Source organism: Neolamprologus brichardi, chromosome 19 (assembly GCF_056152115.1).
Source record: "Neolamprologus brichardi isolate AB-2024 chromosome 19, ASM5615211v1, whole genome shotgun sequence".
Classification (NCBI taxonomy): domain Eukaryota; kingdom Metazoa; phylum Chordata; class Actinopteri; order Cichliformes; family Cichlidae; genus Neolamprologus; species Neolamprologus brichardi.
Genome location: NC_142122.1, coordinates 15,552,022 through 15,578,901, shown reverse-complemented (window position 1 = coordinate 15,578,901; position 26,880 = coordinate 15,552,022). Strand labels below are relative to the sequence as shown.

Sequence of the window (26,880 nt, the reverse complement as noted above, 5' to 3'; positions counted from 1 at the left end):
TAGGTGCAGAATTTGAAAAGGGGGAAGATGGGTGTTGTGCATCAGATTTTATGTTTTGTTTTTTTTTACCTGTCAGCTCAGCCATGTGTGCTTGTGGGATCCCCATCACTTTATAACAGGCCTCAATCTGTTGGGCCACTAGAGGCTTAGTGGGAGCCATGAAAACAATCTTGCCTGATGGATACCAGCGATAGAAATTGTACATAACCACAGAAGCTATAAAGGTCTTTCCCAGACCCGTGGGAAGACATACCAGAGTGTTCTGAAAGAGAGCAGCCTCTGATATCTTCAGCTGGTACTCCCTGATAGGATAGTTGGTCGGGTAGATCCATACCTTAGCTGAGGAACTGTCAAAGCCAGGGAAGTCAGGATATGTCTGCCCACCTGAGGGGGTTAGAGAGAATGTGGGCTCTTCTGTTCTGGCAGGGTTGTCATGCTGGAAACATTTAGCATTATCAAGCTGTAGGCTTCTTTCAGCTTCATACACGGCGACCACCATCAGATCATCGTCTTCATCTTCATACGCAGGCGTGGGGTCCTCAGTCCCCACTGGGTTCGCTAATGTATATGCTGACCCCTGACCATTTTCAGACCAGAGGGGATAAGAAGGAGGGTGTGATGTAGCTACCTGGGGACTGTTGCCTGGAGTTGTTCTGGGGCGCGCAGCAGCATTTTTGCCATCTTTTATCGGGTTAACAACTTTGTTTTGGGAGACGGAGACACCCCAAGTCTGAAATAAAGTCTTCTGGTTTGAACCGCCACTCATTTTCATTACCGGCGGCGAAAAACTTTAAGGGAAAAACGCCATGTGACGAGCAGCAACATTGCAAGAAGACTGTCTAGAACACAAACACCCGGTCATTTCCGCCGACATTTTCCAAAATAAATCACTTCACGTTGAGAAAAAATGTTTTACACAACTATTTATGGTTCATATATTTGTAAACTGTACATAAAATTATACTTATGACCATATATGAAAGGTTAATCTGAAAATATGTAAATATGTTGTTATATCTTACAAGGGCAACCTTTTATTTTTTAGATTTGGCACAGGAAGTAAATAAAAGCTTTGAGTTACGCTCCCGCTCTCCGTAGCGGCATAGTCATGTTACCATAGCAATGGAGAGAAGCAAATGGGAGAAAACAATCGTAAATTTACAGGTAATTTATCTGCTGTCGATGATACATGTTTATACGCAGAGTAATTTTTCAACAGTGTCTTTTCTGTGCTACGTTTAGCTTCCTAGCCACTCTTGCTTTCTCAGGAAAACAGGTGCTAACGTCTGCTATAGCTAGCATTCATATGATAGTGAGACTACAATTAATCCTTTCCTCGCCACAGGCATGTGCGCGTGGATATCTGGTAAGGAAAGAAGTCTGCAAAGCACGCGAAGACTTTGAAGACATCGTGAAGGAGATTGACGGGCGCCTGACGCATTTAAAGTGGACGGACACGCTCATCTCTATTCCCCAGTTCATAGACACGGTAAGTGGCATTTATGCGAATAAGGGTGACGTTTAATAACCCACATACAAAATGTTCTCATGCATTTGCTTTTTGCTTTTTCAGGGCAGCCTACGTCCACCACCCAGCAGCCCTGCCACTAAGCCTCTAGGTCCAGAGACAGATGTCAGTGCTACTCCCCAGATCCCCGCACCCTCACCAGAGAACCGAGATCATCACTGTGTCCTGCTAGAGAAGACAGAAGCAGAGAGAGATGATTCACAGACCTGTTTACCCAGCAGCAGCTCTATTAGAGGGGAAGGAGAGGGCCAAAGACAAAGCGGTGTGGTGGAGAGCACAGCAGGGTCGTCATCTGTCTGGAGCAGTGTTGAGTTAGATATGAACTATGCTCAGTCTCATAAAGGTATATTAAAGTTGCACACAAAGTGGAGCCATGTTGTGTGCATGTGTAGAAGGTGTTTTAAAAAATATTGCCTCTTGTTCAGTCTTTAAGAAATTTACAGTCACAATTTTCAAGATTCAAAGAAGATGCATTCACACAGTACTTAATTTAGTTATAAGGGCTGGTAACTCCCAAAAGGATTAACAAATCTCTTTGGGATTCCTTCTGCCAAATCAAACATGTGTAGTTACCTGCTGTGGTGACCCGTTGTGAATAAAAGAGAAGCCTAATGTAGCTTTTGCCTCTAAAAATAGAATCACAGAAGCTTAAAAAGTAGAATGCAATCAGTGTTCACCTGCATTAATTACACAGTTTGTCTAGCCTCAAATGTGTTAATCCAAAACTGAATTTGGTGAAACCTTTTGAGCCATTTCGAATTCGCCATCCCTCCATCAGGTTCTCGTCGGTACTGCTTGACTCAGGAGGTGCCCCATACCCCAGAGGCCCTGCGTTTCCATAGAAACACCCTGACCATGGAGCTGCTCTGGCTTCAGCAGGCCATTGACAGCAGGAAAAAGGTAAGGCGAAGAAAGAGAGAGATGTAGTGCTTCCCTACGTTTATTCAGCAGTGACAGTCTCCCGCTGTAATAAAATTGCTTCTGCTCCATAGTGGAATTTATTTACTGGTTCCCAAAATAAGTTCATCCAGCGGGTCTGAGAAGCAGCCTTCGTTCTAGAGCCTACATCCAACAATCAGATAACAAATGTTAATTTTGCAGTAAGTGTCAACAGTGACTTATTACGGACAGTCCAAACCCCCCAGCTACAAACATGCACGCTGGATGGTTCAGCCTATTTTCTCCCATGTATTAAGCGTGTAAATCAGGTGGAAGCATGTTTAGCTGTCGGCACCCTTTACCCTCACACTGAGAGCTGATTTAAATCCTTTAATTTATCTTTAACACATTTTGTTGCTTCCGTGAGGCGCCCTTCAGCACCAGAGTGTGTAAATTTGCCAAGATGTGGAGCAACACTTTTTATAGATGTGTTGTCATGCACTGAGAATGCACTCATCCAGACATGCAGAAGAACGTGTTACTTTTAGTGACTGTTTTCTTTCTTTTTTCCTACAGTACTTGTCGCTGAAGGATAAACTTAGCGCGTCCTGACAGCATCGTTACCATGAACTGGACTTAAACATGTGGGAGTGATGCCTTCATGTACACAGGAACCTGCTGCACTCAGTACCTTTTTCGTGTTTGGCATAAGTTAATAAACCTGTATATTGTGTATTTTTATGTATATAAATAAAATAAATGTTATTTTTCTACAACGTTTTCTTTGTTGTGCTGTCTACCGCTTGGGCTTCACTTGGAGCATTAACTGTGCCAGTTTTAGATGGTTTACAATTGTGCATGGAGAAGTTTTGTTCACTAAAGTCCAGGTGAGCATGCTTCCCAGGAGCTCATATTTCTGAGCTATCACTATCACTCATTTCATTAGGAAATTATCCTTCAAATGTTCACAGCAATCTCCTATTAAACACCTGTTGTCCTCTGGTATTTAAGTCCTTATAGAGAACCCACGGAAAGAAAAATATTTATAAGTTAAAGCTGAACTTTTCCTCGTTACTCCCTTGAGAGATCTTCTGTTGTGCTTGCATATTTAATATTTACGAAAAAGAATCACCTGGCTTTTGCACTTGCTCTCACTTCTATGCTTGATGGATTTGGCCTTTTTTTCTTCTTCTTTTTTAACCTGCCTGTAGAGGTTATCTTATTGATTCAGCTTACAGCGCAGGAGACCCACCCGTTCTCCCCTCCTCTTGCCTGTCTCTTTTGTTGTGGTTTCTGCCGATGGTTTGGCCCACAAAGCCAGTCATTGCTGGCCACGCTGCTATGGCAACCAGGAAATACTCACCGCCATCAGTGGAGTAGTGTCCGTGTGAGAGTGTTTGAATGTGAAGGGGATAGAGAGGATCAGAACGTGGTGAGGGGGAGTCCAGACAGACCACCACCACAACAACAGCAGAGACTGATCTTCACCTTTGGCTTTTCTGCAGTTTTCCCTCTTAATCCTTCACCGAGCATGTGAGTGACAGAGCATTGTTTGGCACTTTGGAGTGGTAGCTGGATCATTTGTTTGTGTTAATGTGTGACTTTTGGAAATGTGTGAACCCAAAGAATGTGGTGTGTGTGTGTGTGTATATAAAAAGGTTCAGTAAATGCAATTATTAGGTGCAATGAATGAGAATACATGCATGCATATATGCACTCAGAGATGGCTGCCAGCTCTGCAGCTGCATCTCTGCTGCCTCCAGTGAAGAGCGTGGTGGTGTATAGGAATGGAGACCCCTTCTACAGTGGACGCAAGTTTGTGGTCAACCAGCGACAGGTGGTCACCATGGAGGCCTTTCTGAATGAAGTGACCCAGAGCATCGGCGCCCCTCTTGCCGTCAGGACTCTGTACACCCCCAGGCAGGGCCACCGAGTCACAGACCTGCAGGATCTACGGACAGGAGCCCAGTATGTTGCTGCTGGCTTTGAGAGATTCAAGAAACTCGAGTGAGTACAACAAAATGAAGTTATTTATACTTAGAGAAAGGTCCTTGATGTCTGGAAAACAGATCAAGTACTGTGTTAGGGTTTTCTTTGTTATATCCCTTGTCTTTATGCACAGTTACCTGAACGTGAGAACAAAAAAGCAACCCACTGCTCGTGAGGAAACCCAGGTAGGCTTTCATTTCATTTCAGTCCTTTTAAGGAATCTGTAACTGATTAATCCTAGCCTAACCAAGAGGAATGCACCACCAGGCTACAGTCATATCAAGCTGATCATTTCAACTCCTTCTAAGTCAAATTTAAAAAGAGTGCAGGATTTTTTGTTTATTGACGCAACCTTATTCGCCTTTAAAAGTGACGACCCATTCTTATGAGCAAGCATTAGCCGTGCATGTCCTCTGTTATCCTCCTATTGAAGTCACAAGCTGTTAGGTAGATTAGCGGATATAATGGGCTAATGACTGCACTGTCCATCAAACACTCAGTCACTCAGAACTTGCAGGGTACTCTCATGTGACAGCTTCATTATTAATTTCAGCGGGATATTGCAACGTCAAACAAGTTCATCAAGAAAATTATCCTTTCTCTTCGGCTGAACTCAACCTTTTCAGCAAAATGAAAGGCAGGCAGTGCACAGTGACGAGGATGCTAGGATTAGGCATAATGAAGCTCCCTCAGCATTCACACTAAATTGATTTCAAAGCCAAGCACACTTTAGAGCCACTCACGACAAGTACTTGTTTTATATTCTGACCTGCTGGCAGGACTGACCTCTTAGTGTTTCTGATGTAGAGCGATCTATTAGTCTTACTTTTATGAACAAAAAACATACATGAGTATAGAATAAGCGTGCATAGATGCTATTTTGGATAAGTGTTTTTTTTTTAGGTGGGGCCTTTTGCTTTAAAGTCTTACATGTCTGTATTGTGGTTGCTGTGGAGATACACAAGAAGTGTGCCCGTATGTTGAGTGTTTGTGTTTGAAGTTTTTATGCTTCCACCCAGTGTAATCAGGGCTGTGTACATGTTCAGGCAGGCCTAATACTCAAATTCTGAGCCCTCCTTCTGGACTCAGACACATTGTAAATAATTAAACGTCTGCCACTTTAAAGAAGGAAAAAAAAACCCAATAACGAGGAGATTATCAGAGCCCACTGATTTAGCTCAGCTAGAGGCAGACATGGATATTGGCTCCAGATTTCATTACTATGCGACGACATGGGTGAGGGCCCTCAGATAAGACACGGCGTGTCTAAATGCACCATCCGAGGAGTCTTGGAGTGACGTCAGTTTCCATGGCTGCAGCACTTGAGCTGACATGAGCTGAATACACTTTTCGGATAATGATTTTCTTGGCGATACGCATGCAGTGGTATTTATGTGCAGGACAGGAATGATGTAAATCTGTTAAGGGAATTTTGAAACGTGATGAAAAATTGACAGCATTTGATGTTCTGCAGTGGCAAGCATCTGATTTTATGTTGGTCCCCTCTAGGTCAAAGCAATCCAGAGGCCGAATGTGTCAGCTAAATGGAGGAAGTATATACCTGTGCCTTGCATTATACAGTGAGTTGGACAAACTGCTTATCGGAGGCATATATACATAGTATCAGAAATTTATTTATTTATTTTTTACATACAGTTTGCTGGCAGTACCATTGCTTTCATTTTGGATTAAATTATCTCTGCACCTACTGGATGAGAGGAAATTTAGTCCTTAAGATCTCCAGAGAATAAACTGCTACTACTGGCTTCCCCTGATGTTTCCTTTAGCAAAACTATTGGGGAGTTTGAAGAAATCAACAACACCCTAATCTTTGCCCTGAAACTTTGTGCAAATATCCACGTTTCCCAGACTTATACCAAAATCAATTTCACATTAAAGTAATGCAACTGTAGGAAGATTTAAAGTATCGTTGCTGTGGCTAATTAAACTATCATTCATTATTCCTTAATTGCTAAATAATTGTTCCTAATCTTTCACTTAAGGAAACCACTGGGGAACTATCTTTTCACAACCAGCTTAGACCAGTGGTAACAATTACCAGTTCTTAACTCTTTCATCACATATCTGCATACAAGAATTAAGATGTTTCTTGTTATGTTCAGCGTTTTTCGAAATGGAGACCTCCTGTGTCCACCGTTCCGATTCATCATTCCTCGGAGCATGCAGCAGGACCTGGATCAGATCTTGAGTCTAATCACAGAGAAGGTCAGCCTAAGGACCGGTGCGGTGCGCAGGTCAGTGACACCATTACACAGAAGGTCAAAAACATTCCCAACAGCTCTGTGAAATACAAACAGAAAGATCTAGTAAAGTAAATATCGAACCCCTGTACGTTTTTCAGGTTGTGTTCTCTAGAAGGAGTGGCCGTGTCCTCAGCTGGGGAGCTGGAGACTGGCCGCTGCTATGTTGCCGTGGGAACTGAGAGGTTCAAGAAACTCCCATATGTGGAGCTATTAATCTCCAAAACTACAGAGAGGTACAATCATGGAAGTTCCTCTGTAAAAAAAACAAAAACAAAACCCAAAACCCGTGCTTGTGTCAGTCTGTGCTAACACATGAATAATAATCAGACGACTGAAACAAGAAGAGAACAATATCCCACACATTCCTCTCTCCCATTTTTAAATAACTATGTTTCTTCATTTTGTAGATATTACCCTGGGAAGAGAAGGATGTTAAGGAGAGCTGAGGTAATCCTCCTCCTCTCTCTCTGCATTCAGTTACTTGCTTTATTTTCATGTCTTAAAATACAGTTTTAGGATCGTTATTTTCCAGCCTAAATGTCAGGTCTGATTGGCAGCTGTCAGAAGAAAACATTAACAGGCTATGAACATCTTCTGTTTTTTTCCCCCATTAGAACAGGAAAGCAGGAAGCGGGCCTGAAGACCAATGCAGTGACTCAGCTCTCCTTGACTCCCCAGAGGTAAAACAAACAAACAAGTCTACACTGACTTATATTCACTCTATATGATGCCATATTATGAGTATTTATATAATTTAGTGTTTGTTATGTAACATATTCAATGTGACCCATGAATTTCAGTCGGACGGTCGGAGGGTGAAGTCAACAGGAGATGAAGCTGCAGCCCCACAAGCTTCCCAGCAAAGGAGCAGGAGAGAGGGAGCAGATGAGACCTCTGCGTTTTTTGCCAGGCCGGTCAAGATCCGGAAGAATCGAATGCAAACGAGACCACCGCTCAGCAATGGATCTGGTGAGGATTTCATGAAATCCAATAAGTCTTAAGGAGTATCTCCACTTTTTGGTGGTAAACAACTTTTGATATCTACCCATGACAGGCCAGCCCAGTGTATTTAAAAGTTCAGCACAGAAAAGGAGAGAAGAGGTACGAGGGGCAGAGGAGGTGCAGGAGGATGAAAATACAGCTACAGAGCTTCCTGTTGATCAGGTTAGCTTCAGGCACCTCTGCGTCATTTCAGACTCATAATTGAATAGAAGATAATTAAATGCTAAAATATGACTGAGGTGGGCGCATTTGTCTGCCCTTAATATTATAGAAGTGAGATTAAATCTAAATTTTAATCATATTTCCTTTCCAAAGAGAGCTGCAGAAATAGTGGAGGAGGAGGAATTAACCAACCCAGACGATCCTCTGCAGAACAAACAGATGGTAGGCATTTTTTTTGTTTTGTTAGATATGAGAAATAACACTCATCACTCACTCCTGTACAAGCAAAACCAAAAATACCACTGAATAATAGTTGTCCTGCATGCATGTGGAGTAATTATTAATTCACTGTCACAAGGACAGTACATGCATGCTGCACATTTTGAACAAAAGCATTAAAAAAACACTATTTATTTCTCTCAAGAGACAAGCACAAATTATCAAGGGTGAGCAGCACGACGACGAGGAGCACCCACACAAGTACAGTGGAAAGCAGGTACGGTTCGTGTGGGTGGGTTTTTACATTTAATCGTAATTCACGTGTTCGCATTAAAAGGGTTAACCATTTTTGTTCTTGTGCCCTTAAAAGGCATTACTATCTGAAGAGGAGCAGGAGTCCAAAGCTGAAATACTGGTACACACTCACACCCACGAGTAGCTAATTAATCAATTGAACAAATACAGAACTTCAGCACGTGGAGGCAAAATCTTTGTGACTTTCATTTCAAAAGGAGCTGAAACAGACGTCTTCAAAGTCGAGGCCTTCGTCATCTAGCAGCCACGCAGAGCACAGAAAAGAAAAGGCAAGTTTACCAACCTCACACCCTATAACACCGTCACGTTTTTACTGGCATCAATATAACCAAGGCATTAAACTCGTCTTGCTGATAGCTTTTGCCTTTACACTGATTTAGTGTTGTTGCTGTGACAGGAGATCCTGCAGGATGCGCCGTCGGTTGCAACAGAACAAAACCACCATCATCAGGAGGTCACGGCGTCCTAACAGTTTCACACCGCATGAACGTTTGATTAAATTAGTAGTACTTTAACTGTGGTAATGAGCCAAATAACAACATTAATGTATGTTGTTTTATTGTAGAAAATGTAAGCGTGAGAAGTGCAAGCAGAACAAACACTACAACAGGTGGATACACTATCAGAAGCTCTACAAGCTTCAGCTCAAACTGAAGTTTATTGTATCGTACACCCGTTTATGACATTCTGTCCATTCAGTTTTACAGGCATGATTCTTATGCTGATACCGTGTAAATGTTCAATGCTGCAATATATTCACTATGTGTACAGAAAAAAAAGCATTTTTTAGGGTAAATCTTAAACCTATACTGAAAAATGAGTGACTACTAAATGAGTGTTGGGGAACAGTAGTGTTGCCAAGAATTTATTGATAAAATATCAGCAACAACACAGGAACAGAGCACAATATTAACAGTCATCTGTACAGTGTCTTGTATCAATTAAATGTGACAATAAACATATATATTACTGTACATGTGACCAATTTCTGAACTCTTTACACAGTTAAAGTCTTTTTCTTTCAAAAGTAGTTTGGAAAATAAAAGCAGTATATTCCTTCATAGTATATCCCGAGTAAACATTAAAAGGAAAGGTGAAAGATGAAACAAAAAATTAAATAAATAAATCAGATTTTATCCTCAAGCTATACAACAACATTGTCCCCTCATGCCTTGCTCTTACTCTACAGCAGGCTAAAGGCAGCCACCACAAACTGTCCCCATTAAACCAGAAGCTGACATCTACCCCGGGCTTATTTATATGTGGTCTCTGCAGCATCTATGCAGATGCCAGTCACATGGCAGGAGCTGCGGAGCGTTTAAAAGTAAAAGTTAACAACCACCGCTTTTCTATGCAAGCGTCATAAATCGAGTCAAGCTCTGTGGTGAACTCTCCATGAACCCGCTTCCCCCCCTCAACATGGTGTGAGAGTTTTCTGGACAGGCCTTTTGAAGCTTGAGTTAGTTTAGACACAATTCTCCCATCAGCATCGCCGCTCTCAGAAGCTGCTCTCTGAATATAAATCATTGTCTTCAGTCCTGCTCCAGCTTCATCGCCCGTCTTTCCACTTATGGCGAAGGATTTATTTGAAGGCGCAGAGGAATTGGCTTTAATCCTGATCTCCTTCAGTACACGGGTTGGGTCATATTCTGATTCCCAGTATCTCTGTCAGTATCATCAATGGAGCTTATAATACACAGAGTGATACCAGCCATGGTGAGGAACATTCCTACGACAGCCTCTGCAGACAGATGTGTGGGCAAGGATATCAAGATAGTTAAAGTTAAAAGAAATTGCAAATCTTAAAGTTCAGAACACCACCAGTACAGTATTTTTGAAGTATAGGAGGAGTTGTATTGCTTGTATAATTTACAAGGCAAAAATGACTTGTCTTGCTCATGTATTTATTAATTAGCTACAGTCATGGTACAAAGAAATGTCTTAGCACAACTTCAGATGAACAACAACATATTAAACTGTGTCATTATTAATTAAACAAAAACTAAACCAAAATACAGACGAAGTGTGTAAAAAATTAAGTACGCCTCATTATTCAATAGCTTGCAGAACAATTTTTAACAGCAATAACTTGAAGTAATCGTTTTCTGTATGACTCAATCTGTCACATCATTCTGGCCCAATCACCTTTACAATGTTGCTTCAGTTCATTGAGGTTAGCGGGGATTTGTTTAAGCACAGCATTTCAGGTTGACGTCTGGACTTTGACTGGGTCATTGCAACACCTCTATTCTTTTCTTTTGCAGCGATTCTGTTGTAGCTGTGGTGCTGCAAGGGTTAGAATCAAGTCACGCTTTAGCTGTCAGACACACATGTAGCCTCTCATTTGACTAGAACACCTTGGCTTACGGATGCTGACACAGTGACTGCAAGGTGCAGTTACTGGTCCTGTGGATGCAGAACAAGTCCAAATCATCACCCCTCCATTACTGTGCTGACTGTTGGTATGAGGTGTCTGTGCTGATTCGCCGTGTTTGATTTTTGCCAAATGTGACTCTGTGCATTATCACCAAACATTTCTATTTTGGTCCCGTCACTCCAAAGGACATTGTTCCAGGAGACTTGCGGTTTGTTCAGCTGCAGCTTTGCAAACCACAGCTCTGCTGCCATGTTCTTTTTAGAAAGCTGAGGCTTTGACCTGGTAACCCTTCGAAACAAGCCATACTTGTTCAGTCTTTTTCTAACTGAACTGTCATAAACTTTAACATTTAACATGTTAACGGAGGCTTGTAGAGTCTGAGATGTAGCTCTCGGTTTTCTTTTTTTTTCAAGTTTGTCTGAGAATTGCACAATCTGACCTTGGGATGAATTTCCTAGCATATCCACTCTCTGGAAGTATGGCAATTGACCTAAATGATTTTCCACCGAATAATCACATCTGTAATCTATTAATCTGGCTCCTAAATACCCTATTAATTCCTGTAGAAGAAGAAGTAAGGTTGTATTTAGCGTTTCACATAATCCTTCTGCATTTGGCTTAGTTTATGTTACATAAATAAGGACAGCGTGTAATATGCTATGTTCTTTAGTACAACCGATACTGTATTTACTTAATTTGAAGAACTGCAAAGCATCAGATGATTTTTATTGCTTCCTGATATGTAAAACCTTTGAATTAGAGAGTGGTTAATTTTCTTTTTAATCATGACTCTAATCAGCTTAAAGTCTGATTTTCAAAATCAGCATCTGAATCTTTTCTTTTCTAGATAAATACTATCAGTTGTGTGACTGGCCTCATTATTTTAAAAAAAAGCACACAAATGTAGTGTTATCACATGAGTGACTTACGTTTGCCTCCAATCTCTTCCCCCAGACACTTGCCAGTCAGCAGAGTGCAAAGGAGGGTGAGGGAATTGGCTACAGGAACAGCAAATGATAACTCTGGATGAGAAGAAAGGTTTTTAAAAAAAAATTAATTTCTAGTCTACAAAGAAGGTAGACAGTGACAGTCTGTGTCAGGTAAAGCAATAAAAGTAATTTCTCAAACATGTTCCATTAAGTATGATGATTTTCTGCCTTTTTAATCCAAGATTACTACAAATTAAAGACTGAAAATGAGATTTTAAAAGGTCAACATTGGCTCAGTTGTGGCATTTTTATACTATTTAACATTAAGAAGATGAAAATCTGTAAAATATGCATTATAAAAGGAACCAAAGTTGCAATTCTAGATTATGATATTTGTCAAATTATAATTGTAGTGTTTAAAAGAAATTACATTTAACATTTATCCAGTAAGCCATGTGAAAAACTAATCTACGGTGGCTTATTGGCACACAGGAAATTCTGGTATGATCTGATATGAAGTAAATATAGGGCCAGTAATACTGATACTAAACCAATACCGATACTTTTAGCCTATAAATATAGCTTATATAGGTATATCAGTGTGTCATGATTTATGGGACAAATCATCATTTGAAATTTTGAACATATTTTAATGACCATTAAAACTTTGTGATTTACTGTGATTTTGACTACTTTTCATAATAATAACCCAATAAAATACAAGGTTTTCATGCATTCAGAAACAGTTTTTTGTTTTGTTTTTTTAAGACCTAGAATGTAAATGTACCTGGCTCTAAAGCACTTTGGGTCAACTTCTGTTGTTTAATTATGCTGTAGTAGGCTATAAATAAACAGACAGATAGTCAACACAAAAAGGTTAAGCCATTCTTCATAGCGCATGTTTGAGATATATTTCCAAAAAAGCCCAAAACCCCAAAACACTTTATTTAACGCAGAAACAAAATATCGATCTGATCCAATACCACCATTGGTATCGATACACTCAATATTTGGCCCGATCCGTACACCTCTATTGGTAAGTTCTCATTAGTGTTTCAGGCTACACTTGTGCTAGGTCTCACCTGTGGTTGAAAGTGTGTAATAGTAGACCACTGAACCACTCTGGTTTAACAGAAATGGGACCAGGTACTGTAGAGCAACACAAGGGAGAGGGAGCAACTGAGCCAGTTACGGTAACATCCGTCTACGTTAAAATGCGCGAATCTGCTGTCTCAAAACCTACCTTGATGTTAAGAAAGAGAAACCTGAGCTCCGCCAGCAGCTGTGCCACTTTGTTGGTTTTTGTCACATTTTCTATCCCCTCGGTGCCTCTCTTTAGGAAAGGGTTGGTGCAGCCCCACAGCACCGACACCAACAGGAGACTCAGCAGCTCGACTGCAACACATTAAAACGAGCTTACTTCCTTAGCATAGGTAGTAAGATGCTAACTACTCCTGGCTTAGCTTTGCGTTGTTAATTCTGGTGAGGAGGCGGAAACCCGGAAATATAATGAAAATACAGACGAAATATTCAAATTCTTGACAACTAATATGATTTTTAAGGGAAACAATAGATTATTGCCAACTCACCTACGGTCACCATCGTCCTGGTTGTCAACAGTCGCTATAAGTCGCATTCAAGATTGTTTTTCAGTTGTTAGCGAACATTATTCAAACGAATAAATTCATAGTGCAAGAATTTACAGTGCAAATCCTTAAACTTGTCCAAGAAATGTGCAAAAATAAATTGGTGTGGGCTGTTTTTCTCCTTTGCAGCTTCTGGTCGTTGGAGTTTGCGAACAGTTCTTTCCCTCTTGAACGCAGCTTTGAGGCTTTCCAGTCATTACCTTTCCAGAGACTACCAGCAGAGGGCGCAGGGACTCACTCTTCCGCTTCCAAATATAATTTTTTTACTACTACTATTATTATTATTCTCTGTGCTAATTACTTCATTGTAATAAACAGACAATCCACTACTACAAATATTAGTTTTTATTTTCCACTTCATTTCATTTAGTGAACATCTACAAACAATACAAATACATGGACCAAAGAGAATAAAGTGCAAAATACTTTAATGTCAAATTAAAAATGATTCACATCAGGAAGTAAGGCTGACAGGCTGTTTCACATAGGTCTCTTCATTCTGCGTGGTAAAAAAAAGAAAAGAAAGAAAGAACGAAAAAAGGACGTAATGATATTTTAGAGATTTTTAAAAACACAAAATAATCAGAGTGAATGTGCGACTGCTCACAAGTACAGAATGATGTAAAGTTAATAGAACTCAAAATAAATCTGGAACATTAACACATTTTCTCAGTCATAAAGGGTGTCCATTACACAACTACAAAAAGAGTTATCATTTTCCATGCCTTCAATTAGATGAATTCTATGTTTACTCAAAAACCTCTTGAAAACATAAATTTGCATCACCGGACCAGCATTATCCAGCCATAGGCCCATAGCTGTCCACATTACACATTACTTCATTAGCAGTAATGCAACATCAGCAAAGAGCACAAACAGCAATGACTATTCTCTGAACACTGAGTTTAGCCAAAGTTCTTCAAAAGGAAATTTCCGTTTTCAGATCCTTCATTTCCCTTGTGTCTTTTTCCAGTGCTGCTTTGATCATCTTTGAATTGTACACCCAAAAGACCTCATGATATCCTTGTAGTCTCTACCAGTGGCCCAGTTGTTGGAGATTTAACAGTGACAAGGTCACAGATTGAGTTTCCACAGCATTCAGTCAGCACAATATGTAACAACACATCAGTCAGTGCCTGTTTTGAGACTAAACCGCAGTCTTGGTGCTATGTGTTTTCTATTGATGGATTTTCATGTATGGTGACCACGGTGGACCCGCTGTTGGTGCTGAACTGCTCAACTTGATTCCCCTCCGCACTGGTGAGCTCTGCTCTGGGCAGCCGGAAGCTGCTCTCTGAGGCTGGGTTTGAGTTGGTGATGCTCCCTGACACAGAGCTGATTCCCACGGTCGTAAGCGGAAAGTTGCTTTGAACTGTAGATTGGGACATCTTCGGACGAGGTTTTGAACTTCTACTGGTTCCCAGGAGTCTGGATTCACGTGTCCGCCTGAACAAAAAACAAACAAAGACATTGTGAAGACAAATTTATAGATTTTTCTTTTAAATTTGTGATTCCTGTAATAATTCCATAATAATAGCAGTTTTTTACTTGGCAGTCTTTTGTCTTTTTACTGTTGTAGCTATATGAATAAAATAAAAATCTCATTTACATTACATATATTAGATTGTCAAAGGGTCATAAGTCCCTCTCATGTGTTGGAATGTCTTTATTGAAGTTAAACAATCTAAGAAGGGAATGCCCCTGTGTGGTTGTAGCTACCGGTTGCAAATCAGATATATAGATAGATGTGACCTGTACGTCAGGTTGTGCCACTTTATAGTGAAAAAGTCCCTCGTCAAAATGTCAGGGAACCACAGGCAGAGAATAAATAAGAATCTGATACAGAAGATGGTATTATAGTATCTATAAAATGGAACGTGATAAAAAAAAGCAAGATGAAAAGCTGAAGCAGCTCTCTAGTCTTCCACGAAGTGAACAGAAATAGCAACATTGCTTTACAGCTTGAAACATTCGGTATGTAGGAATCGCCTAGTGTCCGAGGAATGTCGTCTCACCTGTTGTACGTCTTCAGGATGATGAGTAAAATGGCGAGAATGATAATAATGCCAATGACAATGACAGCAATCATAGCCCCAGAACCTGAGAGACACAGAAGAGAGGAAAGATCAGCAATGAACTCTCTGACAGTTTGTTTATGAGTTATGCCGTCTTATACACATTCCGCCTTCTTGTGATGGTGCAACTTATTTTGTGTGTCCTCCAGAAATAATGACTTGTGACCTAGCAACCATATCACTAAAAGTAAACAGACGCCGGTAAATATTTTCTACCAAATACTTGTCTGCCAAGCCCATAAGAAATGTGCAGATTAGACTTCATGACGCAGCAGGTTTTTATTTCTGAGGACGGGCTCTTCTGATTATTTCTTATCTAACTCAAAGCACTATCATGGTGTCTACAAAAAAACAAAACCTTGATGACAAGGATGTGTTTCACTGATGGTTCAAGATGACACTGCAGTTTGGAGCTCACACACAGATGATGTTCTTACTTTGAATGAGTATTTGTTCTTTGGACTTGGTGACAGCGGTTGTGTTCGAAGTTACGGTAGTGTTGGTCACTGGTGAGATGGTTGAAGCTTGCATCTTCAGGAATAACCTGCCAAGAACAAAAAGTATCACGTCAGCCACAGACTAAAACAGCACTACATTCATTCGAGAGAAATATTATAAGGTTTAAACCGTTTCTGCAATAGATTTATAACACATCTAGAAAATAAGAGGAATGTAGAAGAACAGATGGGGAATAAAAATAGCAGATGGATCGCTCAGTGGAGGGAAAGTTGGTAATGACTGAATGTTTTATGGCAAACACAAGAATGGCAAGCCTCACCAGAACAGTACAATAAAAAGTACGAGTGAATACCAAGATTTGTGGTACCAGAAGATTCCAGCAATCATAAAGCTTTTCTGTTCAGTTTTATTTATATATATTCACAACAGCCGTCCCCTATTAGAGGCTATGAGCAAGCACCTGGTGAAACTGGGAAAGAAAAACTCCCTTATAACAGGATGAAACCTCTGGCAGAACCAGATTTGGGGGTAAGGGGAAGATAAGAGAGCAAAATACACACCTTTTTTTGTTTTTAAAATCTTTGATGTATTTCATGACACAGTCTACAGAAGCAGTCAAAGCAGAAAATATGTTGCCAGCCACATAACTCGTCTCTGACGAGATTTCTCACACAAACAAATGGTATTAAACTGACTGACAGGATGTGATTGTTGGGTTCTCATGCTTTTGATTGATGCCAGGCTTTGTCATGTCTGCCAGAGCCTTTGTTGTTTCAGGGATGTATATTCATCAGGCAGTCAGAACAAAGCTGAAAAAACAGAGCACAAATATGACCCAGTACTGCGTTCCTGTATTCCTGCCCTACAGTTCTCGTTTTGGGGTACTTAACATTTATTTATTTCATATACCCTGCACCTCCTGTGCATAAACACCTCCTTACATTATCACATTTTGTAACATTTTGACTTTTTTAAGCACAAGGGAAGCAAATGTGGGCAGCGGTCCACCATTTCACATTTTAAGAATGCTTACCAACGCAAAAGTGCAAATCATCATCTTCAGTAAATAATATAATTACAAGATTCAGAACATCCAGAGAAACGAGGACAAAAGCCAACAGAGAATGGCCAGGATTGTGGTATCTCAGGTGACACTGCACTAATCCTCTGAGGCCTAAGTCATCATTAGAGATGACTTCAACCAAAATCCCAAACCTCTGCGCCCTCTCCTTCCTTTCCTCCTAACTATATTCTTTAAATGATCCTGTTCATTCATATCAACTTTCCCTCCCCCTTTTCCCTTTATCCTCTTTCCACTCCTTTAAAAAAAAATCCCTTTTATGTTGTTTTCTTTTTTCTTAAACCCTAAATCCCACCTTTTCATCTCTTCTTCCTCCTTCCACTGGACTAACCTCAGCATTACCCCTTCTTCATTTCCTTCATTTCCTGAAGCCTAACCTTCCCCTCCTCTTCTTGTGTCTTTTCCTCCATTTCCAAAAATCTAATCTTCCCTTACTTCCTATTAATTCCCTTTTACTAAATGTTGTCCTCCTTCGCTCCCCTTTCCTTTCCTATCCTCAGTTACATTAATTAGGGGATAATGATTAATTATCCCATTCCCTGACTTTGACCTTTCCCTTCAATTTTTCAATTTTTCCCGTTACCTTTTTTAATATATTCAACTCTTTTTTCATCATTCCCTTCTCTCGTCAATCAGGGAACAAAGAAAATAATCTTCCCAACTGACACACATCAAAATCCATTTTCAGTATTTCCATAAAAATCAGTCTTTCCCTTCTCCAAAATGTTGGGTTAGGGTTATCTTTAATGACTTAGACCTCACTTAAAATGGACTGAAGTGAGATGGAAAACTATGTTGTGGTGTGAGAAATCACATCCTTGGCACTAAGGAGAACAAGGACTATTACGGAAGCCGGAAGCTTTCATGGTGATAAGGTGACATTAGTCAACATCTGTGAAGACACCAGTAATGCTAAACTGTGGTAAAAGAGCCCGGGCGCTAAGATGAACTGTCTGCAATCTAGCTTACATAAACACTTGGCATATAATAAATCAAAATTACTACAATGGAGGCTCTGTACTTATAAGCAGGTAACATTTTAGATAAAGCAAGAATGGGGAAAGATTTTACGTTCCAAGCACAGCATTTGCTTTTCTAGTTTCAGCTGTTAAACGTGGTGGTAATCCTGCCACATTCCTAACGTTTTCAAAACTCAAAGTTCCCGTAGTCAGATTCAAAATAAACATGAATACAATTTTAACTGAAAAAACACATTCTCTTTTACAATATATAAGTATAATAGTGCTTACTAAAGTCTTCAAGTTACAGTGCTTAACAAACTTATTAGCAGACCACACAACGTCCGATATTGGCTAAAGTAACAGTATTGGTAATTACCAAAATTAATGCTTATGTAATGGTTAAATCCCCACCATGTGCAAGCTGTTTTATCAAAATGAAGTTTCTGATGCTAAGATTTAATTAGTTTATTCCTACAAACAAGGTTCTAGAAATGAAAAGGTATAGATTAGCGATCTCTCAGCCATGACTCCTAGAGTCACCCTCAGATATTATTTTACTGCAAGTCGACAATCAGGGCTCCTGTGTGATTTTGTTATTGTACTCAGAACACTGTGATCGCAATCTAGTCTACTTTTTTGCAAGCATGTCACGAAGAGATCCTCTGTCAAGCGGGAGGATCCCAGAAACTCCAGGAAACAATCAGATCACAGCTGTAGGTCAGGGCTGTCCCTGTCACCGATCTCTCCTCTGACACTGATAAGGACAGCGACACCATCTCGCAACCAAAGCAAACCTGACACGAACAAACTTTTTAACTTCCATAAAATGGATTTCCTTATAGATTTACATAAAGACATCCTATAAATATCACTTCTACTTTTGTTTCCACTTGTAGCACGCTGGCGTCATCACTGGACTTCCTCATCCTCTTTTCACGCAGTGCAATGTAAACCAAAGGATACACATTGAGCTCAGTGAGTCATCCAAGCGTGACTCAATGAGGCGGTGATTAAGTGGAAGATTTAATGTGCCGACATTACAATAGCATTTATTTGTGTTTGTGTGTGTGTGTGTGTGTGTGGTTTTGTATCTTATAATAATTTGACATTTTTTGACCGAATCACTTCCACCACTCATTAACTAATCTTAAAATTACCAGGCTGAAATCACAGAACTATTTAGATTTCTTTAACAGGAGCGTGTTTGCCGGCACAGCGGCACAATCAGAGCAGGTGGCACAAGCGGATGAAAATTTGCATCAGCTATAAAAAGCTGAAAATCTTGGCACACGGAAGATCATCCCACGCACACATCCTGACACATATCATATCAATTATAGTCACAGTAAAGTACGGAAAATATCACCCCAGCACTGCGTATACACTGGACACGTCATTTCTAATTCATTCTTTTACCTACTTTACAGATTATGAGATTTTAGATTATTGTTTCCCCCATGAAGTGTATGGATTAGTGCAGTCTTTTGTGCTCAGTCTTAAACATCAGTGGCATGCTCGAGTTTACATTTCACCTACAAGCCACTGTGCATATCCTGGAAGCACTGCGCAAGGTCTTTTTACAGACCATATACTGTATGCGAAACCTCAAGGACACGAATGCACAGACACTTAAAGTCACAAATACCAAAAATTGGTCAGGGCTAAAATTGTGATTTTATTGTTTTCACTGCAGTAAAATCAGAACTGTAGTCACACTCTGAGAATAGAGTAACGAAACTAGTACTCGATACGTGTGTGCGTGTACTTTATGTCTTATCCATCGGGCAAATATTGCATAAATGACTCTCCAGGTGTTGACATACTATTAGGCAAAGAGATTAATAATGGCATACATCATGTCAGCTGTTTGCTGTGTTGACAGCTTCTGATAAGTGGCTAACTAATCGTCTGATGTGTAAGGTCAGTTACACCATTGCTTTGGAAACAGTAGGGAATACACTATGGGGATGACGTGGTTATGTAACCAGTTGAATCATTTTTGTTCCTATAGGCAAAAAGTTCAAATGACATATGTGTGTGTTTAAAAAGTACCTTATTGATAGCTATAGTATTTTTCTTTACAGTACTTTTCAACGTCTAGTTTTAAACTATATCTTCCTTTGAAGTATTATTACTGTATTTGTTCATTTATTGGCCCACTATGTAAAAAGAATAGTGTACATTTTCCAGATGGTGGCAAATAACACAATTACAGTGCTTTTCTTTAAAGTACTTGTGCTGTATTTTTAGCTTCTAATCCTTTATTATGTCTTCATTAGTTCTTTGTCATTAGTTGTTTACAGCAAATTAACAGAACATGACGAAATAACGAGTCTGTATTCATTTACTGGAAAAAAGAATAAAAAAATTATATGGTTAACTGGCTTAAATGGGAAGAAGCTAGGTGTACTAATTTAATAAATTTGTTAAAAGTGCCTTTATCATAGCTGAGTCTTTGGTGATTATATAATAAGTTACCATGAGAGAAAGAACAAGCTCTTTCTTTAAGGTTCAAATGTAGAGCTGCTGTATTTGTTGTGCTACAAACGATATGTACCAGCTTTTATCAAAAAGAGGTGATCAGATTAAGCAGAGATAGATCACATTTACCGTCCCAGGATGGAGATTTAATGTCGTCTTTTGTACAGTTGAAACATAATCTGTCCATTTTCGTAACTTCTTATCCAGTCAAAGGCTGTTTTGAGACTGGAGCCCAAAGCAGCTGTCATAGGTTACACCCTGGGACAGCTCCCCAATAGCTGTACTGTAATTTTAAACTAAACGTTTCACTCCTTAACCACCCTCTTTACTTGGCGTTTTCGTGGTACAGAGGCATCTCTTTAAATAACTGGACATGCTTGTAATTTAGTAGCTGGTGGGTGTGACGCCTCTCACAGAATAGGTGTGTTGACAGACGTAAGTAATACATCACAGGAGCTGCAGTTTAGGTTTAGGACGGGTGCTATGTGGCAGTGGTTGGGAGAGCCCTCAGCCCAGGAAAAACACCTAATGTTAACACACCTTGACTAATTCACGTGCAGACATCGTCATCCGATACCCACTCCTTTACTTCGGCTGAACTGCCCAGAAGACAAAACTCGAGTTTGATGGCAAATGAATCATGGCGCCGTTTCCCTGAGTAGAACAAATTGCAAATGTTATCCTAAGCCATTTACCATGATTGAAAGCTTGTGATAAAAGATAATGACCTCATTTAATTGTCCAAGTGTATTTTTATGTGTATAATATCTCTTTTCTGGCTTGATTTTGATTGTAAATCTTAGAGAATATGCTCTCTCCAGGGTTAGTTAAATAACATATAACAGGTGCCAGCAGATGGATTTTTGGCTTGAACCCGGATCGTTTTTTATTTACAGTAAACATTTTAAAGCAACACCGGTCCTTTCATAGCTTGGTCACTGGCTACCACATTCCTGGTGTACAAACCAAACAGTGCAATCAGCTGATCAACTTAGCCACATATTGGAAATGCCATAAGCCATAAACATACATCCTTTATTGTCAAGATAACAGAGGGGAAATCAGTCAAGCTAATTTAAACACGAGTGGCAGTAAAGGCCGGTGGCTTGGCCAGGATTCTGCAGGATGGAGGAAAAAAAACACTTCAACTTCACAGATTTAAACCCAAGATCCAACCGAGTGCATAAAGTTTATGATCTGTTGCACCATTGTCAATATACTTTATATGTTTTTATAAGTGTCAGTTTTCAACAAGAGTCCAGCCAGTACCAGATTTTGAGCTATTTTTATGATATAACACTGAAAAGTAAAAATGATGCAGCCATTGTTTATTGACTTTTCAGTAATACATTTCTGCCTGCTCAGCTATGATGTAAAATATGTGATAACACTGTTTCTAAAGCAGCCCAAGTATGTTTTCCTTCATCATGTTCCTGCATCGGGACACAATGAACAACATATTTGTCAGTAGTAGCTGTGCTATTGCCAAACTATATACTATATTGGCTGAGATCTAAATACTTAATTCACATTTCAGAAAAGTGCCTGATACAACTTATCCACATTAACTCGTTTTATGTTTATTGCAAACCCCAGAGCATGGAAAATCTGTTTTTCCCCCACAGGGAAACTATATTACAGTTAATATACATAAGCAGGATAATCTTTTAAAAGACATAGGGCATAAGTAGCAAGAGACCCTCTCATCTTTTTTTACTCTGGTTTCTTAAAAGTAAAGGAATCTGAAACTAAATCTCAACAGACCACTGATTCTGACGTCAGCATCCGTGTCCTCGTCGGTCAATCTTCTCCGTTCTGTAATAAGAGTTTGTTTGCTGTTCCACAAACTGCAGCTATTCACTAACACTGCAAATTCAATATCCTTTCTTCCACCCTGAGTAAACAAGCCGGTTATTGGTCTGTCCAGAAAGTGGACTCGTTGCAGAACGGGAACAATTTAGTTTCCTTTTTTTTAATATTATTTTTTTTTTATGAGGGAATGAACAGACAAAGCTGTTGACTCGTTCCACCTCTGCAGATGCTCACCCAGACGTTAAAAACAACGCAGTCTCCCGCACGACCCATGTTCACAAGTACATTCAAAGTACAATCTTCAAACGGCTGTCGGAGCCAATATTTGAGCAGTCACTTTGAAGCAAGCTAACAAGACATAGATGGCCCCAATTGTTTCCTTAGAAAAGCGGAATGTGGCTTAAAGTCACAGCAGAGAGCTCGCCTGGATCATCTCTGATGTGAACCTCTCATATCTTTGGTTATTCAGATGTCACACCAAATAGGGATTTTACTGTGACTTTTATTGAGCCCAGTCAGTGAGCACAGAAATTTGCAACAGAGAACAGTTGCTGTTATTCATGTAAAGCTGAAGTGATCGTACCATGAAAGTAAAGGTGTGAATGCCGGAGATAACTGCAGGACACTTGTTAAGTCATTGGACAGACCCCGAAGACTGTAAAAATGTAGATCCATGTGTGGATAAATTCGAAAGCCAAATTCCAAACAAGCGCAGATAATTTGGTATTTGTAGTGAGAATCACACTAAACTGGTTTCAGATGGAGGGCATAAATCCTTCAGCACACAAAAAGCATGACAAATGAAGTGAGTGAGGGGATTAACAAGCAATTTCTCAAGTGTGAACTTAAAAAAAACATTTAAGCCCAATAAAATACCCAAATATGGATTGTAAGTTGCACAGACTGAATGCTGAACTCAGTGTCTCTCTTTTTTTTGTTTTTGCTTGTTTACAAATGTGAAAGCTGTAAAGAAAATTGCCAGTTACTTGAAGGAGTGTTAAAGCATCATTCACACATTCTCTGGGAGTATTTACACTAATTAGGAACACATTTTCTAATTAAAATCTGTCAGGCAGAATTATTATCAGGAGACAAACCTACACAAACTGTCTGAGATGAAGTGCTAATTACTCATTCAGGATTCCTCAGAAATATTACCATCTAATAATAGGATGAATAATTTTCCTAAATGACTAAGATGCTGCTGCTCAGAATACAGTTTAGCGTTGTATAACACACTTTTCCTTCTAACTGGATACACGACATAGAATTAATCCATCATTGCCATGATGAAAATCCCATCGTTTCTAATTGGTCTGTAATAGATTTCTATATAAGTTCATTTTCTGTCATAGTGTTGCTTTGCTGGTACGTACGGTGTGACTTGCTAATGCTGTATTAACAAAGCACATTATAAGACAATGCTCATCAAAGTTAAATGTGACAACACAAGAAAGTCCATACAATAGAAGTTAGCCTACTGAGCCACAGAGTTAATCTGTGAATATGTCAATTTAATTACATTTTAACCTCTTTTATACTTCAATTATAGGATCACAATCTTCTAATTAAACAAAGAAAATCACAGAAGGCAAAATAAAATCAAACCACATCACATTGAATAACTTGAATAACAGGCAACATTTCGAGCAATGTTTCAACGTGATTAAAACTTGAATATCTACTTTAGCTGGGTAGATTTACACAGGCATTAAACACTTAGAAGAAGCTTAATGTGTGAAGATGAGTAAAATGCACCTGATGAACAGGTCATCTTTCTGTTCTTAGAAGTCTCCTTGTCAAGAAACTAAAAATGAGAGTTTCACAACACAGTGACAAATCTTAAATCAATAAACCGTCATCATCTGAATCGGTACAGCAGGACTACACAACGTGCGATCGCATTTACCTGCAATTATAGTGCCAGCTGATGGGAAGATAAGGGCAGCTGCTCCATCAAACAGTCACTTATCAATAGGTGATATGCAGCCTGATACTAATTCAAATTCAATTCAAACTTGTCCACTTCTTTAGCACTAAAAGCAGATTTCTACACATGAGAGTTCTTTGGTATGTGAGCTATTTTTTTGTCCCCTCACCTGAGAATCACCTATGTTCTCGTTATGTCTGAGAGAAGCACCGCTCCATAACAGGAAACACTCAACAGGAAAGGGAGTTCTTACTCTTTGAGTTTACATCAAAACAAAAAAATTTATCTGCCAAGAAAACCGCAGCGGTTAGTGTGACCTACCCGATCACCTCCTCTTTGATTTCAGCCCAAGCCTTCTCCGGATGGGAGCCTGAGCAGTGTAAGAGCCCCCTCCCTCAGCTGACTGAGGGGGGCATAGTCCAGAATTGCAGCAGGCCTGGGGAGGGAGACACCAGGGAGTCGAAGAGCCGCGTGAGCAACTCCAGGAGGGGAGAATATATCCCAAATGTAGCTAAAGTGGTGGCGGCACAGGTACAAGCATACAGGTCAGATGTACTGAGAGAGCACGAGAGTTCAGAGACAATCACGGATATCTGTGAGTGTGTGAGAGAGAGAGTGTGTGTGTGTGGTTTCTCTGTGAATCACAGTGTTTATGTGAAGAAGGGGAGGAGAGTGTGGAGGAGGAGGAGGAGGCTCCACGTTGCTTCTCGCTGAAAGTAATAATGTCAGGCAACTGGTTTTTCAGGTCCCTCCGCCCGTCCCTTAGGCGTGCTGGAGCTGCTGATCAAAAAGCAAGAATCCTCTCCAAAGCTGCCAGCTCTCCCCATGACCACCGCTTCTCAGTGGGCGTCTCGGGACACTTTGTCCACATAGTCAGCATATAGTGGACATATTTCTATTCCTCCAGTTAAGATTTATGTCTTAACTGGTAGGTCATTTGAAACTGTCACTTCCTCTCCTTTACAGAACAAATGGCCCTACTCGTGTGTACTCGTGTGAGTATTGGCAAAGTTTGACGTTTCAGTTTTATCAGATACCCATTCATCTCTGGTCAAACACATTTCATGTATGTAGTTAAAAATTGACAATGTGCCTGTTCAAAGGGTATTGGGTGTGTGTGTACCAGCCTTCTATTGTTGGACTGTAAGATCCATTCAAACAGCTGGAAACAAGGGAAACATTTGTACAAGCAATAATTTAACAGCTTGGCTAGACTTGTCCCGAACCTGTGCCAGGAACACTTCAGGATCCAGCCTCATGTTACCCCCAGGGACCACGAGGTTCCTATGACAATAAAGCAAGTTGGAAGCTATTCTTTTGTGAGGAAGTGTAAGTAAACTTCATTTGAGGAGCTACACATTGTCCCGGTTCAACCAATGGGCTGAAAGAACTGTCGGCAACCTAGATACATGCATGGAGCTGGTGTCGCTGTGTTTCGCTGTGCTGGAACATACAGTATAAAAGATGCAGGTCAGATTTCATAGAGAAGAATACATCTTTTTAATTGGAATTGTGTTGGCATTGTGTTGGTTCCAGTTCAGTATGAATGATCCAAACACCATGCGTGCTAAAACCTTTGAATATCACTGAGTGTGGAGGTTCCCTCAGTTTATTTCAGGTAAATTTATATAGCATCACTTTACAGCAAGTCACCTCAAGCTGCTTTATATCGCAAAGTGAAGTCCCTATAATATTAGAGAGAAACCCCAACATTAATTGCTTGACTTATGAACAAGCATTTGGTGACAATGGGAAGGAAGAACTCTCTTATAACAGGAAGAGACCAGACAATAGACCAGACAGCGAGGGGCACCTGTCTGCTGTCAATGATTGAGGGTGTGAAGAGAGAGAAGAGGAAAAAAGCAGAGCACAAAAAGTCTATAGCAATAGAGCCACTTGATCCAGCCCTATCTATTAGGTTTATTAAAAAGGAAAGCTTCAAGTTTCATCTTAATATTAGGTGGTGTTTCCACAGGAAAGGCGCCTGATAGCTAAAGGCTCTGCCTACCATTCTTCAACTCTGGGAACCACAAGTAAGCCAGGACTGTGTTGGGACAGTTTTGTTGGGTCCTCTATGAGAAGAAGTATTTTAAATTACATTCTGGATTAAACATGGGGCCAATGGAGAGAACATAATGTGGGAGAAATATGTCTCTTTCTAGTTCCTGTTTGACTGTTTTACACATAACGTTTAAAAACATCAGCTAACAGCTAACGGTCCCGCCTCTTTATCTGTCTACTACACTGTAGGAATTTGATTTATTTCCTTGTGTCTTTTTTCCTACCTGGAATGACAGGGAAGTAAGAAGCCACTTTACCTTAAACCTCACTCTATGTGCTTATTAACTAACTTATTAATTAAAAGGGAACCAGAAAGATTTGGCCTGTATAGCTTGAGAGCTTAAGGGCCCAAAACACCCATGAAATCCACATTAACTGGATCTGTTCCCCGTAGATACACACACTTTGTGATGTTCAACAGTAAGAGTCATTGTGAGGAGGAATTCCGCGCTGCCTGTGAAGAGAGGGCTTTTTGTGTCGTGAAGAACGAGACAGTGCAGTATCACAGCTGCTACTCAGTCCTCTCTACCTGCAAAATACCAACAGCCGCCCACTGTTTTACGTCTAACACAGGCAATCTTTATGACTGTGTGCTACAATACAGATGTACCAACCCACTGATTAAGTTTGGGCCAAACCTGTGCTTGCAAAACATCCTTTTGTGAAATCAGGGATAACAGTGTGCCAATGTTTTGGCTTTGTTGTAGTT

The 26,880-nt window shown here is 40.1% G+C and overlaps 5 protein-coding genes across 9 annotated transcripts in view; 2 read left to right on the top strand and 3 right to left on the bottom strand.

Moving 5' to 3' along the window:
• The window catches only part of fancm (FA complementation group M), a 40,380-nt gene extending 39,556 nt beyond the window's left edge, over positions 1 to 824 (bottom strand). For both annotated transcript variants that reach the window (XM_006798521.3, XM_035911011.2), the window contains exon 1: positions 70 to 824. In XM_006798521.3, the coding sequence (XP_006798584.2) occupies positions 70 to 772 (703 nt within the window). In that variant the 5' untranslated portion in view covers positions 773 to 824. The remainder of the gene's footprint in view (positions 1 to 69) is intronic.
• Positions 825 to 1,080: 256 nt separating this feature from the next.
• iqcc (IQ motif containing C) lies at positions 1,081 to 3,219 on the top strand. Its single transcript, XM_006798516.3, has 5 exons — positions 1,081 to 1,164; positions 1,346 to 1,489; positions 1,574 to 1,871; positions 2,307 to 2,428; positions 2,984 to 3,219. The coding sequence occupies exons 1-5, from the start codon at positions 1,123 to 1,125 to the stop codon at positions 3,017 to 3,019; spliced, it is 642 nt and encodes a 213-aa protein (XP_006798579.1). The 5' UTR covers positions 1,081 to 1,122; the 3' UTR covers positions 3,020 to 3,219.
• A 347-nt stretch (positions 3,220 to 3,566) lies between these two features.
• dcdc2b (doublecortin domain containing 2B) lies at positions 3,567 to 9,326 on the top strand. 4 transcript variants are annotated; one of them, XM_087832968.1, is made up of 15 exons: positions 3,567 to 3,940; positions 4,193 to 4,414; positions 4,530 to 4,581; positions 5,906 to 5,976; positions 6,520 to 6,651; positions 6,759 to 6,893; positions 7,068 to 7,107; positions 7,275 to 7,340; positions 7,461 to 7,629; positions 7,715 to 7,824; positions 7,978 to 8,046; positions 8,249 to 8,320; positions 8,414 to 8,458; positions 8,556 to 8,627; positions 8,756 to 9,326. In XM_087832968.1, exons 1-15 carry the CDS (start codon positions 3,567 to 3,569, stop codon positions 8,825 to 8,827), a joined length of 1,701 nt encoding a protein of 566 aa, XP_087689094.1. In that variant the 3' UTR covers positions 8,828 to 9,326. The 4 variants fall into 4 exon arrangements, with proteins under 4 accessions (XP_087689094.1, XP_006798577.2, XP_087689093.1 ...); XM_006798514.3 differs by having other exon boundaries at positions 3,810 to 3,940; positions 4,129 to 4,414; XM_087832967.1 differs by lacking the exon at positions 3,567 to 3,940 and having other exon boundaries at positions 4,107 to 4,414.
• Positions 9,191 to 13,506, bottom strand: tmem234 (transmembrane protein 234). The gene is made up of 5 exons (XM_006798515.3): positions 13,254 to 13,506; positions 12,908 to 13,059; positions 12,747 to 12,813; positions 11,665 to 11,757; positions 9,191 to 10,099 (listed from the first exon to the last, which is right to left on the bottom strand). Exons 1-5 carry the CDS (start codon positions 13,264 to 13,266, stop codon positions 9,984 to 9,986), a joined length of 441 nt encoding a protein of 146 aa, XP_006798578.2. The 5' UTR covers positions 13,267 to 13,506; the 3' UTR covers positions 9,191 to 9,983.
• Positions 13,507 to 13,808: 302 nt separating this feature from the next.
• Positions 13,809 to 24,708, bottom strand: ncmap (non-compact myelin associated protein). Its single transcript, XM_035911032.2, has 4 exons — positions 24,432 to 24,708; positions 15,823 to 15,929; positions 15,326 to 15,410; positions 13,809 to 14,756 (listed from the first exon to the last, which is right to left on the bottom strand). The coding sequence occupies exons 2-4, from the start codon at positions 15,914 to 15,916 to the stop codon at positions 14,477 to 14,479; spliced, it is 459 nt and encodes a 152-aa protein (XP_035766925.1). The 5' UTR covers positions 15,917 to 15,929; positions 24,432 to 24,708; the 3' UTR covers positions 13,809 to 14,476.
• Between the last annotated feature and the right edge of the window lie 2,172 nt (positions 24,709 to 26,880).